This window comes from Babylonia areolata, chromosome 3 (genome assembly GCF_041734735.1).
Source record: "Babylonia areolata isolate BAREFJ2019XMU chromosome 3, ASM4173473v1, whole genome shotgun sequence".
In the NCBI taxonomy this organism is placed as follows: Eukaryota; Metazoa; Mollusca; class Gastropoda; order Neogastropoda; family Buccinidae; genus Babylonia; species Babylonia areolata.
The window spans coordinates 43,340,252-43,358,810 of record NC_134878.1 but is presented as its reverse complement, the minus strand read 5'-3'; the positions used below and the strand labels follow the sequence as shown (position 1 = coordinate 43,358,810).

Genomic DNA, 18,559 nt, shown 5'->3' with positions numbered 1-18,559 from the left:
ACGAGCCTTATTTTTCATGTATGTGAGTATAAAAATAGGGGGGGGGGGGGGCGGCGCGGGAGGGTAAGGGTGTGGTGGTGGTGGTTTTGGGGGGGGGGGGGGAAGAAGATGGGGTGTTTGGAGCAAAAAAAAGAGTGCGTGCGTGTGTGAATGGGGGTGATTGGTGGAAGAAAAGGTTCCCGGGATATAGGAATGAATGGGGCAGTTAAGACGCTGGGCGGGCGGCGGAGTGGGGGGTTACCAAAAGAAATGGGAACAATGTTATACGTTTTTTTGTTGGTTTTTTTCCCTCAGCTTGTCTGTGTGAAACAGTAGGAAACACCTGTGCGCCAAAGGCGAAAGCAGGTACGGAGAGGCAGCGACCAGCCCCCAGCCGGTGTGTGCAAGGAGGGGGTGATGAGCGAAACGGCCCATAACCGTGGACCCAAAGAGGGAAGCGGGGCTATAAACGGCACAGAAGGCCAACAGTTCTCACAGGTGGCACTACTCTTCAAACCACCCATCAACGGTACACTTCGTTCCTGTGCCGCACAGGCATGGCGGGCATCTGCCTTGAGAATAACAACTTTCAAACATCTTGGCGGAGGGTGAGGGGGCGAGGGAGGGCCAGGGGAGGAAAGAGGATGTAATATGTAACTGTATATATATGTATATATCTACACGACACGCGCTAAGGAAACGAAGAGAACGTACTTAAGATTTATTTACATTAGGAGAGAGACTCTTAAAGATTTTGTTAGTGTTGTTATGTTTATCTACAGCTGTACTGTGCTATGATGTGACGTTCCAAACAGAAACACTGCCTGAAGCATGAGAAACACGCAACCAAGCAAAAACTGGTTCTCCGTTTCTCTTTCTTATTTACCGACTCATGACTGGTCATGTATGATTGATGCACATGATCAATATTGGATCATGAAAAGAAATCAAGAGTGCTTTGGTTTAAATAATCTTTAACTGTTCAGCAGTACACATGATCACAATGCAATCAAAGACAAAAGAGCATGTGCTCACAACGTTGCACTTCAGTTTTAACATGATGGCTGATGAACCATATTAATCAACTATATCGAATAACATTCATAAACAGTAAGTAATGAAATAATGAAATAAAACAAATAAACAAATAATACATAATACAGTAAAATAATGCTAATATCAATATTAACACGAGATTAAATTTATTGTCACCAGAGGAACCAGCCTGAAAGAAGAGAAACACGAAGCCGGGAAAAAAAGAAGAAGCGATTTAGAAGAATGGTGGGTAAGGTGGTGGGGGAGGGGGAACAGAGGGGAGAGGAGAAATTCTGAAAGATCATTGGCCAATCCATTCAACTTTGAATATTTGGTCAGTCAAATACATCCAACACATATTTTTACCAATAGAATCGTGTTGTGTACCCGTTCTTCACAATACTTTCTAAGTTCAAATCTTTTTGAAGAGTGCTTTCACACCAGTCATCAACATGAAATCGACCCCGTTATCATCATTCATGTTCAATAAGTTTCAGTTTCAGTTTCAGTAGCGCAAGGAGGTGTCACTGCGTTCGGATAAATCCATATACGCTACACCACATCTGCCAAAGCAGATGCCTGACCAGCAGCGTAACCCAACGTGCTTAGTCAGGCCTTGAGAAAAAAAAAAGGGTGAATAAATAATAGATAAGCTTTCACAAATAAATAAATAAATAAATAAATAATGATTATAATATAAAAAAGGGTAGTAGTAATAATAATAATAATGAAATAATAATAAGAATAAGAATAATAATAATAATAATAATAATAATAATAATAACAATAATAATAATAATAGTAATGGTGATAATAATAATAATAATAATAATAATAATAATAATAATAATAAAAAGAAGATAACAATGATGATAAATAAGCAAATAAATGTAAAACATGAAGACACACATTGACACATTCAATAAGATACGATGGACTTGTCTGTTTCTCCATGTTTCATGCAAACAGTAGTTTGCCTGTCTGTCCATCTCTGTGAACTTATCTGTACTTCCTGCCACCACCACCCCACCCCCAACCCCCACCCCCTCCCTCTTCTCCGTGTCAAATCTGAAGACACCAAAAAAAAAACAAACAAACAGGCGCAACAGCCGAGTGGCCATAGCGTTGGACTTTGATGGTTCGGGGTTCGAATTCTGTCGTGGCGTCTGGTGGTGGGTGAAGACTGGAGATTTTTTTGTTTTGTTAGTTTGTCTTATCACCATTGTTGTCTTATTTATTTATTTATTATTTTTTTTAATTTTTTTTTTTTTTTTTTTTTTTTTTAATAAAATCATTTTATTAGTATTACTATTATTATTACTACTACCTTTTTCTATATTATAATTATTATTCATTTATTTATTTATTTATGTAAGCTTATCTATTATTTATCCCCCCGTTTTTTTTTTTGTTTGTTTTTTGGGTTTTTTTTTTTTTGTTTTGTTGTTTTTTTTCTCAAGGCCTGACTAAGCGCGTTGGGTTACGCTGCTGGTCAGGCATCTGCTTGGCAGATGTGGTGTAGCGTATATGGTTTGTCCGAACGCAGTGACGCCTCCTTGAGCAACTGAAACTGAAACTGAAAACATCAACATGCATGCAGAGAACTCTGAATCCAAGGCATCAAAGACAAAACATGTAGACCTTTGGAAGCAAGAGACACTTTTGACGGAAAGGAGGGCGAAGGGACTGAGGGGGAGCTACAAGTATGACAATCCACGGACAACGCGTTTGAAAACGTCAAATTGTCTATTCCCTGAAAAAAAAAATTAAAAAAATTAAATAATAATGATGCCAGGATTTCTGCATGAAAAACAAAACAAAAACAAAAAACGTAACATAAAATAAAGAGAATGTTGGGGGGTTAGCGATCATGTCAAACGCAACAAGAAGAAGAGTAGTAAAAAAATAAAATAAAATTAAAAATTAAAAAAAGCCGGGGGGGGGGTGTGGGGGTGGGGGTGGGGGGGGCACAACTGCTGCCTCCACCACCACCACACCCAATACTGCTACTGCAACCAAAACAACTAACAGGAAGTCGCTAAACTCAACTCTACCAGGAAGGAATTGGCTTCACTGCAAAGCCACCGACAATACAAATCTCCGTGTCAAACGGCGCGAAGAATGCGACGGACAGAAAGTGACTTTGAGGTGGCCCAAGCAAAGCCTGTCCCGAGGTCCCACCAGCACACAGTCACTGGCGTTATAATGCATGGTCACGACAAAGCCGTCACAACAAAGAGGTCTTTGTGTCTGTGGGACAACATCTGACCCCCACCCTCCCCTCCTCCTCCCCTTCGCTGCAGTGGTGGGCGTGAGCTGAGCTGAGCTGGGCTGAGCGTTGCATTGGAATGAACAGTGCCTGCTGTCTGTCAGCCCTGTGCTCTTTCCCTCCCTTGGTGTCAGACTGTCCTCCCAGCTGTCCGGCCCACAAAGCCTTTTCCCCTGACCACCACTGACCGCTGGACAGGTCTCCAGCCACTCGTCACAATTGGAAGGGGGGTGGGGTGTGTGTGTGGAGGGGTGGGGGGTAGGGCGGGGGGTGGGGGGGCGGAGAGAGAGGTGGGGTAAGAGGAGAGGGGGGGAGGGGTTAGTAAACGGCGCTACTTTAAATCACTCGTTCTCTGCATCAATCGCTTTTCTCTCTTCAACGTGACATGCCCTGTGACATGGACACCAAACCAAAACGGCGCAGAATCTACCCTGCAGGGGGTTGTTGCATCGTATTCTTTAGCGGAGAGAGCTTCCATTCCACCTTGACCATAATGGATTAGGGTCCACCAGGGGTGGGTGGATGGACTGGTGGTGGCTGACGCTAACCTGACACACCCTTCAAATCCCAGCAGCCATCCGTGTCAGAAGGAACCCCCGCAAAGGTGTTTAAAACTCGTCAAAATGCACGTTTTTTCTTCCAGGACACAGGTATACCGAGTCTAGGAGGAACATGACGCAACCGTGTCCTTGTGTCCACCAACCAAAATGACCAGTCACGGTGGCCTAAAAGGTCAGCTGAAATTCTTCCGGTCTCCCAGAAAGACAAGAAAGGTCTGGCATCAGAACTGAACCTCCTTCACCACAACGCGTAAGGGTAGACTCGTCAACACCAGTGTAGGGACAGTGTGTGTGTGTGTGTGTGTGTGTGTGTGTGTGTGTGTGTGTGTGACTGAGGGTGAGAGGGATGAGGGTGGGAGAAACCAAACGGGCCAATAAAAGCTCAAAATGGCCACATTTCAACGAATTACGTCTCCCATTACACATCTACTCCCCCCCCCCCCCCCCCCCACACACACACACCCCTATGAAAAGTCTATGATTTAACAAGGAGTTCCGTTTTCTTCGCTGTAACAAATCTGCCACGAACTGGTAAATGGTCACTAAACGGGGGCGTGTTACTGTTCAACACTATGGCAGTAAACGATGGGAAAAAGCAGTTTGTACGACGATGGCGACCAGTGTCAACTCTTGGCACGTGAATGACCATTCCTCGATGGCCATTAAGCACCCCTCTCCTCCCCCTCCCTCTCCCCCTCAGCTCCTCCCTCTCCCGAACCTGCACGAGAGGCTCTGATCTGACAAAAGGACGGGCGACGGAATGAGAGGGGGGAGGGGTGGGGAGCGAGGATGGAGTGATCCAACGACAAAGCGTCGTAAGTCCAGATCCCTTTGTTTTTCCCCAGGCACCGTCAATCTATCAGTCCGGATCAGAGGCCCCTTATATATCTCCTCTTCTCCCCCACCCCACCCCTCTTTCTCCGTGCCTTGACGGGCTGTCTCCATGTAATTACCGCCCGTTAAACATGCTTGGCTGTGTGGGTAATTCCTGAGGGTTGGGGGAGGAGATAGGGAAATGGGATGGGGAGGAGGAGGGATGGGGTGGGGGGGGGGGGAGATGGAGGGGGTGAGGGTTGGCAAAAACGATCAAGCTGGACTCTCCGTGACCCAGGACTCTCCTTCCAATCCTTCAGTCAAACAAACGAAACTCCTCGCCAAGCCTGGGCCCCACATCCTGTCGAACGGCATCATGCATGACCTGACCTGAGGGATTGCACAGCGTGCCAACACGTCGTTAAACCCAGTGACTGTCTTTCCGTGACTGACATCAATTCTCCCTCACGGGACTACACAGAACTAGATGCAGACGGCGGTCACCACGACCTGGGCGTGCATGCTATGCCTTTTGCGGCGGGGTCAGAGGATTAGGGTCAATCCCTCCCTCCCCCCCCCCAACCCAGGGCCCCCATACCACCCCACCCAAGGCTGATCGACCCACCCACCCACCCACATATCTACCACCCGACTCTCCGGTCACCCGTGCCAGTCTAGCCACGTTCGTGGGTGGGCGCTGCTTGTGGAACACCCCAGCCACAATGTCTTCAGCTGCAGCATTCTTATGATCATCTTCGTCGCTGAAAGCCCAACCAACCACATACAGGGCCATTAGGAAAATGAGGACAAGTACAGACACATTTCTGTTGGATGAAGAACTCGAGCGAAGCAAAATGACCACGTCTGTAAGCTCTTATAGTTGTTTTCTTAGCACTGGAGATTTACATCCACAAAACAACGCTCGTCTACCTTAATCATTTTGTCGCTCTTTACTCTCTCTCTCTCTCTCTCTCTATATATATATATATATAGAGAGAGAGAGAGAGAGAGAGAGAGAGAGAATCGGTTTTTGTTGTTGATGTTGTTTTTGTTTGTTTTTTTGGTTGTTTTTTTTTGGTTTTTTTGCTTTAATTCGTATTCGTATTTCTTTTTATCACAACAGATTTCTCTGTTACAACAGAAGTGGTTATGATGAAACGAACTGACACCCCTAGCTTGTTTTCTTGTCGTAAGGTTCAGTTAGTTTTACAGTATATGCTGCTGCTGACTGTAAAAATAAACAGACAATACAATATTCACACTGAAGGCCTCACAACGCACCACTGAACAACAAGACCTTATGGGTGCAGCATGCTAACAGTTCAACTCAACTCTTCAACATTCAGCAACTCTCTTGAAGGACTGTTTATTCCAAGCATGCTTGGAGGGGGAGGGGGGGGAGCTCTCAGAATACAGACCGTACGACATGATAACATACACGTGTGAAGAACTGGCTAGACGAGAATGCGAAATGGGACACGGACCAGGTTTTGTCTCTGGAGAAAGAAGAAAACAAGAAGAACAAGAAAAGACACAAGGTCAGACCCAACAAGAATATCATTCCCTCAATCTCACCGACTCCTAAAGCCCACATGGCGTGGTGGCACTGTCACACCCAAAAATCTCGTTTATCAAATCTCAGTCCCACCCAACCTCCCCCCACCCATACCCCTCTCTCGCAGCCTCCCCCTAGTCTCTCTGACCGATGGGTGACCCCACCCCCCACCCCCCACGCCCCACCCCCCATCCCCCCTCTTCCCCGGGACCATCTCTCTCTCTCTCTCCCTCACTCTCTCTCTCCCCACCCTCCCACTCCTCCTCTCTCCCTCTGTCTCCCCAATCCTCTTGTCAATTCATTTGGGCAAGGACCTTGACCTCCTGTCGTCAGGAAGCTGGTCCTGGCATCAGGGTTTCTGGCAGGCTGACGGACAGACAGACCCCAGCAGAGTCAGGTCACTCTTCCCGGGAACGAGACACGTTGAAGATGAACAGTGACCATAGTGCGCGGCAATCAGGACGCCCTGTGTGGCTCATCATCACCCACTGTTTTCACCTTCCGTTTTTTAGTTTATTCTTTTCTTTTCTTTTTTTAATTCTATTTATTTTATTTTATTTTATTTATCTTATTTTATTTATTTATTTTATTTTATCTATTTTATCTATCTATTTATTTATTTTTTCCTCAAGGCCTGACTAAGCGCGTTGGGTTACGCTGCTGGTCAGGCATCTGCTCGGCAGATGTGGTGTAGCGTATATGGATTTGACTGAACGCAGTGACGCCTCCTTGAGCTACTGATACTGATAGTGACACATAAGGAACGAAACAAAACGAAAGTTGTTTTTTTTGTTTTGTTTTTAAAAAAAAAATTTTTGTGATGGTAAAGGAATTAGCACCGGGGGGAGAGAGAGAGAGAGAGGTGGGGGGAGTGGTAAGAGAGGGGCAGACAGAGAGGGAGACAGAGAGAGGAGGAGACAGAAAGTGATACAGAGAGAGAGCGGGAGACAGGAAAGACAGAGAAAGGGAGAGAGAGACAGGAGAAGAGGGGGTGGAGGGGTAAGAGAGGGGCAGACAGAGAGGCAGACAAAAACAGGAGGAGACAGAGTGTGATACAGAGAGAGCGGGAGACAGGAAAGACAGAGAAAGGGAGAGAGAGACAGGAGAAGAGGGTGGTTTGTTGTTGTTGTTGTTTTCATCCCATACAATTTCGTGCATACTATATTACACACACACACACACACACACACACACACACACACACACACACACACACACATTCTCCCCCCTTCCCCCATCTCCCACACCCCTCCACCCACACATATCTCCCTCTCACCTCGCCTTGCATTGAATCATATAACATAAAGTTGTGTCTTTCCTGTCACACCCGCGAATAATTAGCTATGAAATGCTCCCAGATTCAGTTCAAAACAGTCCTTGAACCATTCCCCACCCCCACTCCCCCCCTACCCACTCGCTCTCATAGTCTCTTCTAACCGTATCCCACCCTCCATTTCGAAGAAGAGAGACAGAGAGAGACAGAGAGACAGACAGAGAGAGAGAAACCCACCTCATTCGCGCGCGCATGAACAGTTCAGCAACTGGAGCTGCTATTTTATAACTATAAGCGTAATCCCCAGGTTCAATATTTTTTTCCGGGTAGGCTGTGCCTGATACTGATAGGAGCGCCGGGCATTGTGTGAGCGGCTAATAGCTGGCCACTCACGTTCATGACTCCGCCTTGTAGAACTTGATTATATTCTGGATTTGCTGTTGGGTTGGGTTTTTTGGTGTGGTATTTTCTTTCCTTAATCACTGGTCTATGAATAAAAAAGAAGTTCAGTGCGTTAACAAGTAATGTGTCTTAACTCTTTCCATACGAACGGCAAAAGAGACAACGTTAACAGCGTTTCACCCCAGTTACCATCATCAAAATATTGCCAGCGGACGGCTATTATACTGAAGAGGTGAATGTTGACAAAGAATACCACAATTCTGACGACGGAAGCTAAAGGTTGGGTCATTCAGACACCCACTGGACATCCGAAGGGTCTGTGTAGAGGAGAAGAGAGGACTGGCCGTACTGAGTGAGTTAAAAGAAAAGGAACGGTACCAGAACACACTCTCTCTCTCTCTCTCTCTCTCTCTCTCTCTCTCTCTCTCTCTCTCTGTGTGTGTGTGTGTGTGTGTGTGTGTGTGTGTGTGTGTGTGTGTGTGTGTGTGTGAAAGGAGGGCGGACAGACAACGCCGGGCAAAGAAACAAGAGACAGACAAGACAAGAGAGACAGACAGACAAGGTATGTCGGCAGGCAGACCTCAGACATAAGAGATTATAAAGACAATGCTGCACTCTGTAGAATCTGTAGAATGCACGTGTTATATGAAAGTGGCAGGGAAAAGATGTTTCATTCTTTATCCTTTATTAAAAAAAGAGAAAAAAAAGGCCTCCAAGAACTGGCACAACATTGCACCGCCAAACACTGTTATCAGTAAAAACAACTGAGAGCCACACACACACACACACACACACACACACACACACACACACACACACACACTCGATCAGTCTAATCTGCACTGTTTGGACGATCCTTTTAAAACTTTGCCCTTGACTAAGGAGTCCTCGCCTTTCCTCCACACACACACACACACACACACACACACACTGATAAATTGTTCATGCTGACAGAGCGAAATACCCATTCCCGCACCCTCTCTCCAAGCGACGCAAACGCTCGCGCGTTCGCTCACACGCACACGTACGCAGACATTCACACGTGCACACGCACATATACGCACACACAGATATACAGAGAGATCATGTGCACAGAGGAAGAGAGAGAGAGAGAAAGAGAGAGATCAGTTTCAGTTTCAGTTTCAGTTTCTCAAGGAGGCGTCACTGCGTTCGGACAAATCCATACACGCTACACCACATCTGTTGAGCAGATGCCTGACCAGCAGCATAACCCAACGCGCTTAGTCAGGCCTTGAGTGCATGCTTACATATTTGTGTACCTATGAAAGTGGATTTCATTTTACGTAATTTCGCCAGAGGACAACACTCTCGTTGCCATGGGTTCTTTTTCAGTGCGCCAAGTGCGTGCTGCACACGGGACCTCGCTTTATCGTCTCATCCGAAAGACTAGACGCTCAGTTTGATTTTCCAGTCAAACTTAGGAGAAAGGGCGAGAGCGGGATTCGAACCCACACCCTCACGGACTCTCTGTATTGGCAGCTGAGCGTCTTAACCATTCTGCCACCTTCCTCCACAAAGAGAGAGAGATACAGCGAGCGAGCGAGCGAGAGAGAGAGAGAGAGAGAGAGAGAGAGAGAGAGAGACAGAGACAGGGACAGAGACAGAGAGACAGAGAGAGAGATGACAGTATCTTCTCTCGTAACTTACAGAATCAATTTTTAAACAAGTCATCCGTCACATGCGCCTATACAGTAATAATGTGTGCATATGTGCGTATACATGCAAGTGCGTGTGTGCGTTAAAAAAAAATATATGCGTGTGGGGGCAAGTGTACATATAAATATATGCGCGCGTGCAATGCGGTTGTGTGTAGAGTACTTACTACACAATGCGCAGATCTATAGAAAGAGGATCTTGCCGTTGTACTGAGACGGGCCTATGTGTACCACCAAAGTAACAGTGTCGCATGACAAGGCAGACAGTGATACATGTATAAATGTGATAGTCGTCAGCAGAACCTCCAGGTTTCGTTCGTCAACATCATCGCCTTCAGACAGAAGCACGAGTTCCACACACACCAGTCAGCCTGATGTGTGTTCTTTTGCATGGTGCCGCTTGCCTTTGGCATAGTATAGTATAGGCGTGGGGACAGTACACACACACACACACACACACAGATAGAGAGAGCCACGGACTTTTGGTAAGGAAACATGACACGTCACTCTGATGATATGCATCACTACTTCTCTTCTTCTTTTTTTTATTTTTTTTAATTTTTTTTATTTTTTTTTTTTTTTTTACACCTTTTAATCTTTCTTTTTTTTTTTTATTCGGGATGAGGGGGTGGGTGTGGAAAGGGGTGTCGACGCACAGTGTGCGTATACATGAATATGTGTGTGTGTGTGTGTGTGTGTGTGTGTGTGTGTGTGAGAGAGAGAGAGAGAGAGAGAGAGAGAGAGAGAGAGAGAGAGAGAGAGAGAGAGATGGATGGAAAGAGAGAGAGACAAAAGTCCGAGGCAGAGACAGACAGAGAGAACTTTATAATGCATTATTTTATTACTGCGATGTAAGGCTTACCTGCAACACTAAAACACAACACAACACAACACTCACACACACGACACACACACACACGACACACTTTTTACACACTCCCCCCTGACCCCCCACACCCCCACCCTTCTGTTCCTTATGTATCGTATTTCAGACCGACACGACTGCACTAAAAGCAGCAGAAAACCCAGAGAATGCGGCGTGTGGCTTGTTCAGTGCCCCCCCCCCCCTCCCCCCCGTCTCCTCACACACACACACAAACCACAACCACCACCACCACCACCACCAGGGCTCTCCATAAAACACGAGACCGCCATTTGTGTGTTCGAGGGATGTAAACTCCTCACACTTTATAGTTTATTTATCTAGATAAGATTGATCTTTATTGCTTAAACTGTTTGGGCCCAGCCGACCACACAGGGCGATATCAGGGCTAGAAAAACAACAACAAAACAACAACAAAAACTAAGTGTCGATCACTGTAAATTCCGAAAAACCCTGCTAGACTGAAAAGAAAATTCGGCATAATTAATAATTAATGACTACAGTCACATTTTTTGTACAGAAACCTGGGACATGCCTCTGACGTTCACTATTCCACCATCATCATCATTAATACTATTATTATCATTGTATTATCATTATCATTATATAATTATCATCCTTCTCCTTCTTCTTCTTCCTCTTATTATTATTATTATTTTGCCACACGAATCAAAACAACCACCTGAACAATTTCACATAGAGAAATCTGTTGTGATAAAAAAAAATTTTTAAAAAGAGAGATATATATACAAACACAAATCCAATACAATACACAAAATCATCATGTACCTAACAGGCATGGAAAAGCAAAGAACTGCCAATTTTCCTGCGGGCCAGTTCCCTATACCCCCCAGTTTACTTACTTCTTTGGTAGTTTCTTCAGTTTTATTTCTTTTCAGTTCAATGGGGGGTTTAAATTAATTACCCTGGGGGCGCTGGCGTCGATATCACCCCCCCCCCCAAGACCCCTCCCCACACCCCCTCCCCTCCAACTTTAAAAAAAAATTATTCATTCATTTATTTTCATATCTATTTATATAAGTTATGTTTAACACACATGTGGTGTCAGTCAGTTCACACACGCTTTTTTACGCATCCTTGAAACCTGAAACTAACTGGAACATGATCTATTATGAATAATAATAATAATAATAATAATATGCCACCGGCCCTGTCGTGTACAACAACACTGTACGGACTATCTGGACAACTAATGATACGACTCAGCAATGAGTATCCTTTTTTTTTTCTTCTTTTTTTTGTGGACTGATACGTTAAGAATGCGTCATTGTCAGCAGTGCACCAGTTTGCAGTGTGTGTGTGTGTGTGTGTGTGTGTGTGTGTGTGTGTGTGTGTGTGTGTGTGTGTGTGTGTGTGTGTGTGTGTGTGGAGAAGGGGTGGGGGTTGGGGGGTCAGGTCAACGGATCGAGAACATGAAGTCCTGCATGTGACTCGACTTGTCATACTGTCTGTCTTACTGGTTAAGAGTGGAGTACTACAAAATAATCTTCCTTGTTTGTTTGTTTGTTAGTATTTCAGTCAGTTTGCTCGTGTCATACTATCGTATTACTACTACTACTACTGCTACTGGTAGTAGAAGTAGTAGTACTAGTAGCAGTAGTAGTACAGAAGTAGAAGTAGCAGCAGCAGTAGTGTCATTATAAATATAATGCGTGATTTAAAAATTCATTATTCACATCATATAGCTCCTGCTGTCAATGTTCGAAACAATCAGAAACTATAAATATCTTTTAATTCAAAGAAGAAGAAGAAGAAGAAGTAGTCTATGGCAGTAAAATGATGACCCCACCGACTCTGTCGTGTGTGTGCGTGTGTGTGTGTGTGTCTGTCTGTCTGTGTGTGTGTGTCTGTCTGTGTGAGCGCGCACGCGCGCGTGTGTGATCACGACAAAACAAATGGTTGTAAATCATGCCCAGCTAACACTGTCGCTGATCCACATCATACGCTATATATATATATATGAACTGAACGAAATGTGTCCCTTTCTGATATGACACAGGAATGCATGCGCTGCTGTACTGAAACAAACACAACCTATGACCAGCAGTGGGTGACTCATGCAGCTGGCTATAGCCAGGTCACTGCAGTATCATCTTTTAAAATAACGATGGAGTGGGTTTTGCGTTTGGTTTTTTCCCCCCGGGAGGTGTGGGGAGGGATTTTTATTAGAATACCAACAGAAACCCTAAGTCTCTTCAAATCTTAACTTTCTTCCGTCTCTTTGACTGGCTTTCGTCTCTTAAAAAAATGCAAACTTATAATTATGTATCCAAGAGCGTGTATCTCTCTCTCTCTCTCTCTCTCACACACACACACACACACACACACACACACACACGCACACACACACACACACACACACGCACGCACGTACACGCCTCGCGCACACTTGCACATAAGATTTATCTCTTTTCTCCAAGCGACACAGTCAACATCAGCTGATCACTCCACAGCTGCGATAAGGCACGATCTTCTGGACTTCTGATACACATTATAACGGAGACAAAAACTATCATATTGGCATAAATTATAATGATAATATCATAATTCTGTACACAATAGAGAGTCTATCTTACGTTAAACACTGAATGTGCAAAAGCACGCTCCCCTTTATATCATATTTATTGTTCAGTCCATCGTGACATGCTGACTAGACTCCATGAACACGTATGGTTTTACGTTTAGGGAAGTTTGCAGAAATGTCTTTAAATAGATCTATCAATAAATACTCTATATGTACGTCTGTCTGTCTGTCTATCTATCTATCTGTCTCTACCTGTGTGTGTGCGTGTGCGTGTGTGTGTGTGTGTGTGCGCGCGCGTGAGTGTGTGTGTGTGTGTGTGTGTGTGCGTGAGTGTATGTGTGCGCGTGAGTGTGTGTGTGTGTGCTGGGCAACTTTAATTATTTCTTGGAGACGTGGAGACGATTTTCTTTTATACTGAATGAATTCTGAACGAACGAATGAATGAATGATCTGAATGAATGAGAAGAAGTGTACATAATCTCTCTCTCTCTCCCCTCCCCCCACGCCCCACACCCCTTCCCTCCCTCCCCAGACACGCTCGAGCATCGCGTAACACTGGGAATCCCCCCCCCCCCACCCCCCTACACTCCAATACCCACAACCCCACCCCCCACCCCACAATCCTCAAATTACCTGAAGTGATGATGGTTGAGCCGTCTGCTGTCGAGCTGTCTCAACTCCCGAAGGAATAGGAAGAAACGCAGCAGAAGCAACAGCATCATTACATCTATCACCCTCTTTGTCTCCTGCTGCTTTCGTTTTCTTCTTCGCCTTCTCCTCCTTCTCCTTCACCTTCTTCTTGTGGGCAGCAGGCTCAGGCAGCAGTAAGTGGCTGGCGTCCTCTTTGTTCTTGTCCAGCGGCTCTTTGAGGTCCTTGTCTTTCTTGTTCTTCTTCTTCTTTTTCCGGGGAGAGCAGCAGCTAAACATGGTGGTGGTGGATGTTGCTGTTGTTGTTGTTATTGTTGTTGTTGCTGTTGTTTGATGATGATGTCGAACGGCTCCGAAATAAAACACAATTTTCAGCAACTTAATTAACACCACTGGTCACATGGTGAAGGGGGGGCTACTATAATCACCACCACTGACTTGTCAAACAACGACACACGCACGATCACCGCCAACACCACAGAGCGAGATGCACGCATTCCATCACCACCGGCAGACTGGTCACACAGGACTCCTGACAGTACAACGATGTATGTAATCCAACATTCGGGTTCAGTATGGGCACATTTTTTTTCTTGTTGTTGTTGTTGTTGATGTTGCTGCTGCTTTTTATTTTGGCTTGTTTTCTTTCTTTATGTGTTCATTTATGTGTCGATAGCTTTGTGTGTGTGTGTGTGTGTGTGTGTGTGTGTGTGTGTGTGTGTGTGTGTGTGTGTGTGTGTGTTGTGGGACGGATTCCAAGAGGCATAAGAGCTGGTAATCAGAATAGGTTGCTGGTTTTCCAGAGAAAAACAACAACAGAAGAAGAAACAACACGCGTGTTACATCACACTGTGCACACAGAATATGACGCCAGCACATAATCGGGAGAAAAGAAAAAGAAAAAAAGCGGCCTGGTCTCTCCATTCTACCTTGTTCTCACTGTCTGCCTGTCTGTCTGTCTGTCTGTCTGTCTGTCTAGAGCTCTCTTTCACTCACTCACTCACTCTTTCAAACACACACACATACACACACACACACACACATACACACACACACACACAGAGGGTAATGCAGCACTTAGCAAGGTGACCGAGGACTTTTCCACACCACACGCGTATAACTTCATAATCCACGGTCAGATGGACGTTAGACGGGGTAATCGGTCGAGTCAGGGGACACACACACACACACACACACACACACACACACACACACACACACACACATTCTTGGTCGCAGTAAAATAAAACGGGGGCACACACACACACACACACACACACACACACACACACAGAACTCCACCCTAGAAAAGCGGCCCCAAAGAAGATAATCCATGTCCACCATGTGACCACTGCCAAGCCTGTAGCTTAAACACGTTCCGTCATAACGTAAACACCCCCCCCCTTATTTCAGTTCTGGGGACCTCCCTTATCACCCTACCGGCTAGGTAAACTTGAAAATGAAACGGGTACATGTATGTCGATCACTGACCACCCACCTCACGTAACTACACACCCGTCTCAAACCTCCCGGTTTTGTTGCTGTTGTTGTTGTTGTTTTTTGTTTGTTGTTTTTTTCAACGAATGGCATACACACACACTCACTCACAGTCAACCATAAACCTTAGATAGTCTCAGCAAAAACCGAAAACTGGGTCGGACTCAACATTATAACTACACTACACACCCGGTTTTCACTCATAAACCACGACCACGCACGCAGCTCTGTACACGTACTATACAAGGCACTACTGACGTCGTATAATATCATTATGAAGCACTCGACACATGACAGTGTAGGGCGCAGCAGGGGACGAACTCTGAGCTTCGTGTAGACATGAATAGTCCCCCGGAGACTTCTCTCCTCCACAACTCGAAAGCGGCGGATTCTCTGACAGGTAAGGCAACATTAATTATTAAACAGCACCACACCACTAAAAAAAAAACAACAACAACAACAACCGCACAAGCTTATTCACCGAGGCATCTTCGAAAACGAAATAAACAAAAGACACTGAAGGCAGGCAATCTCCTTACCAATATTGATCGAAAAGAAAACAACACGACAACACACACAGACGAAAAGGTGAGAGATTAATCCCAAAAGGCCGGAACACAGAAAACAAGGCCAGCCCAGCTTTGCAGAACAAGTCACTGATGACTCAATGAACACCATCCATCCTTCCTTCCAGTCTAAAAACCAGGTGAGACACACACACCGACACACACACACACACAGGCCAGCTATATTGGGGCCATGTTGACACACAAAGGTGGAAGTTCGTAGAGCTGGGCTCTCTCTCTCTCTCTCGTGTCGTTCGTTCCACACACACACACTCTCACTCCACACCTCCACTATCATTCCACACACACACACACGCGCGCGAGCGCGCGCAGCACTGCTGGTATGGTGGAGACAGTCGCACTGAGTGACCGCCCTTGTCTTGTCTGTCTGCTGTGTGTGTGTGTGTGTGTGTGTGTGTGTGCGTGAGAGACACAGATGACAGTGCGAGCTGACGCGCATGTCTGTCAAAGTCGATGTGACGAGTCTTGTCTTTAAAAATAGAACAGACGCGCAAATAAAAACACGCGCGCGCGCGCTTAGCGTTTACACACACACACACACACACACACACACACACACACTTTTTTTCAGTCCTGTGCTCAGGTACTAATATAAGGCACCAATTCCTAGACACTTTTCATTCACACTAAGAACCGGACGGACACCCCCCCCCCGGCCCCACCCACCCCTACACACACTGCAAACTCAACGCCACGCCACACCGCACCTATATACAACTACTCCGCTGTCTGAAGAAAAGGCAGTTCCTTCTTTGAATGCTTCCTGCATTGTCTGCCTGCGTGCCTGCCTGCCTGCCTTCTTTCATTTCAATACTCCCCCCCCCCCCCAGCCCCCCACCTCCCCCATCCTTCCATACACAATACAAGGCGTGCTGCCGGTAGCGGGTGGGGGTGTGAGGGAGGTGAGGAGGGACGCTCGCCCTTACCCCCCACCCCCTCCCCCCTTTCTTCCGACTCTTTCTTCATTCAGCCTTTAGCTGTCAAGCTGTCGCCCTTCTCCACCTCCCACCACCCTCCCTCGCTTCCCTCCTTACACCTCATCTCTCTCTCTCTTTTTTTTTTCCGGTCTGATGAGCTGTTCTTTCCTGGTGTGGTGTGGTGTGTTGTGGTGTGTTGTGTTGTGTGATGCAGTGTACCGTGTGTGTGTGCGTGTGTGCGCGTGCGTGCGTGTGTGTGTGAGTGTGTGCGTGTTGTGTTGTGTTGTGTGTGTGTGTGTGTGTGTGTGTGTGTGTGAGTGTGTTGAGTAGTGTGGTGTAGTGTGTGTGTGTGTGTGTGTGTGTGTGTGTGTGTGTGTGTGTGCGTGTAGTGTAGTGTAGTGTAGTGTAGTGTAGTGTAGTGTAGTGTTGTGTGTGTGTGTGTGTGTGTGTGTTCTGTACAGTGTTTTGAGTAGTGTGTGTTGAGTAGTGTGTGCGTGTGTGTGTTGAGTAGTGTGTGTGTGTGTGTGTGTGTGTGTGTGTGTGTGTGTGTGTGTGTGTGTTGAGTAGTGTGTGTGTGTGTTGAGTAGTGTGTGTGTGTGTGTGTTGAGTAGTGTGTGTGTGTTGAGTAGTGTGTGTGTGTGTGTGTGTGTGTGTGTGTGTGTGTGTGTCTGTGTGCTGTGTAGTGTGTGTGTGTGCGTGCGTGTTGTGTAGTGCTGTGTTGTGTAGTGTAGTGCAGGGTTCGCGCGCACGCGCGGGCGCACGCACGGACGCACAACCCATAGACATGATAACATTATAATATAGTAGCAGTTTAGTGTCAAGTGTCAAGTACTGCAACTGAGCACCGCGCTACAAAGGTCACACCACAGCACGTGTCCTTGGGCTGTGTGTATCTGAGTGCACACACACACACACACACACACACACACACAACACACACACACAAACACAACACACACACAGAGACACACACACACACACGCACACACACACACACACACACACTGCGCTTTACTGGTTTCTGTGGTGTTGACACACATGTGCCCACCATAAAAGTTTCATCCACAAGCACTGGGGACAGTAGATAATTCATTTAAACCACCAGCGGCCAGTGTCGCACCGCAAACCCTCTCAAAGTCTTGATATGTCACGCATGCACGCACGCACGTACGCACGCACACACACTACACACACACTACGCACAAACACACAAACAAATGCACTACGCAGAAACACGCACAAACTACGCACAAACACACACACAATACGCACAAACACAAACACACATACACTACACACACACACACACAGAACACACACACACACACACACACACACACACAGAACACACACACACACACACACACACACACACACACACACACACCCCCCTTCAACCCACGCATCCAAAACCCCCTCCCACACATACATACACACACAGTACCGCGCACACAACCTGATCCTTACAAGTCGACATGTCACGGCAAACCAAACTTGATTCCAGCAGAAGTGTGGAACACTGGCCCAATCCTGTTGGAAGAGTCAGGACAGACATGTGAAAGTCAGCACGACAGTGTGAATGGCAGTGTTCACAAGACCAGATCGAGACTGGCTGGAAGAAGAAGAAAAAAAGCGCCCTTGCACACAGTATTATTACATGCAGACTGGATATAACATAGTAGCAGTGACCGACCATGCGAAAACGGGGGCAGTCAAACACACACGGTAAATGCAATATTTCACGCTTTTGTACGCCACTGCCTCAGAGACACACACACACACACACACACACACACACACACACACACGCACGCACACACACGCGCGCGCGCGCGCACGCACACACACACACACAACATAAACACGCGAACGTGCGCGCGCATGCACGCACGCAGACGCACACACGCACACACACACAGA

General features: G+C 46.2%; 1 protein-coding gene across 19 annotated transcripts in view; it reads right to left on the bottom strand.

Annotated features, from left to right (window-relative positions):
• The window catches only part of LOC143279998 (uncharacterized), a 431,093-nt gene that overhangs the window by 183,017 nt on the left and 229,517 nt on the right, over nucleotides 1-18,559 (bottom strand). Inside the window, exons 1-2 of one of the 19 annotated variants that reach the window (XM_076584423.1) lie at nucleotides 15,675-15,832; nucleotides 13,624-14,170 (exon numbers count right to left, since the gene is read on the bottom strand). The exons of the other annotated variants lie outside the window; for them this stretch is intronic. Coding sequence (XP_076440538.1) covers nucleotides 13,624-13,917 — 294 coding nt within the window. The 5' untranslated portion in view covers nucleotides 13,918-14,170; nucleotides 15,675-15,832. Of the gene's footprint in view, nucleotides 1-13,623; nucleotides 14,171-15,674; nucleotides 15,833-18,559 lie in introns of those variants that run through there. 19 annotated transcript variants of the gene reach the window in all.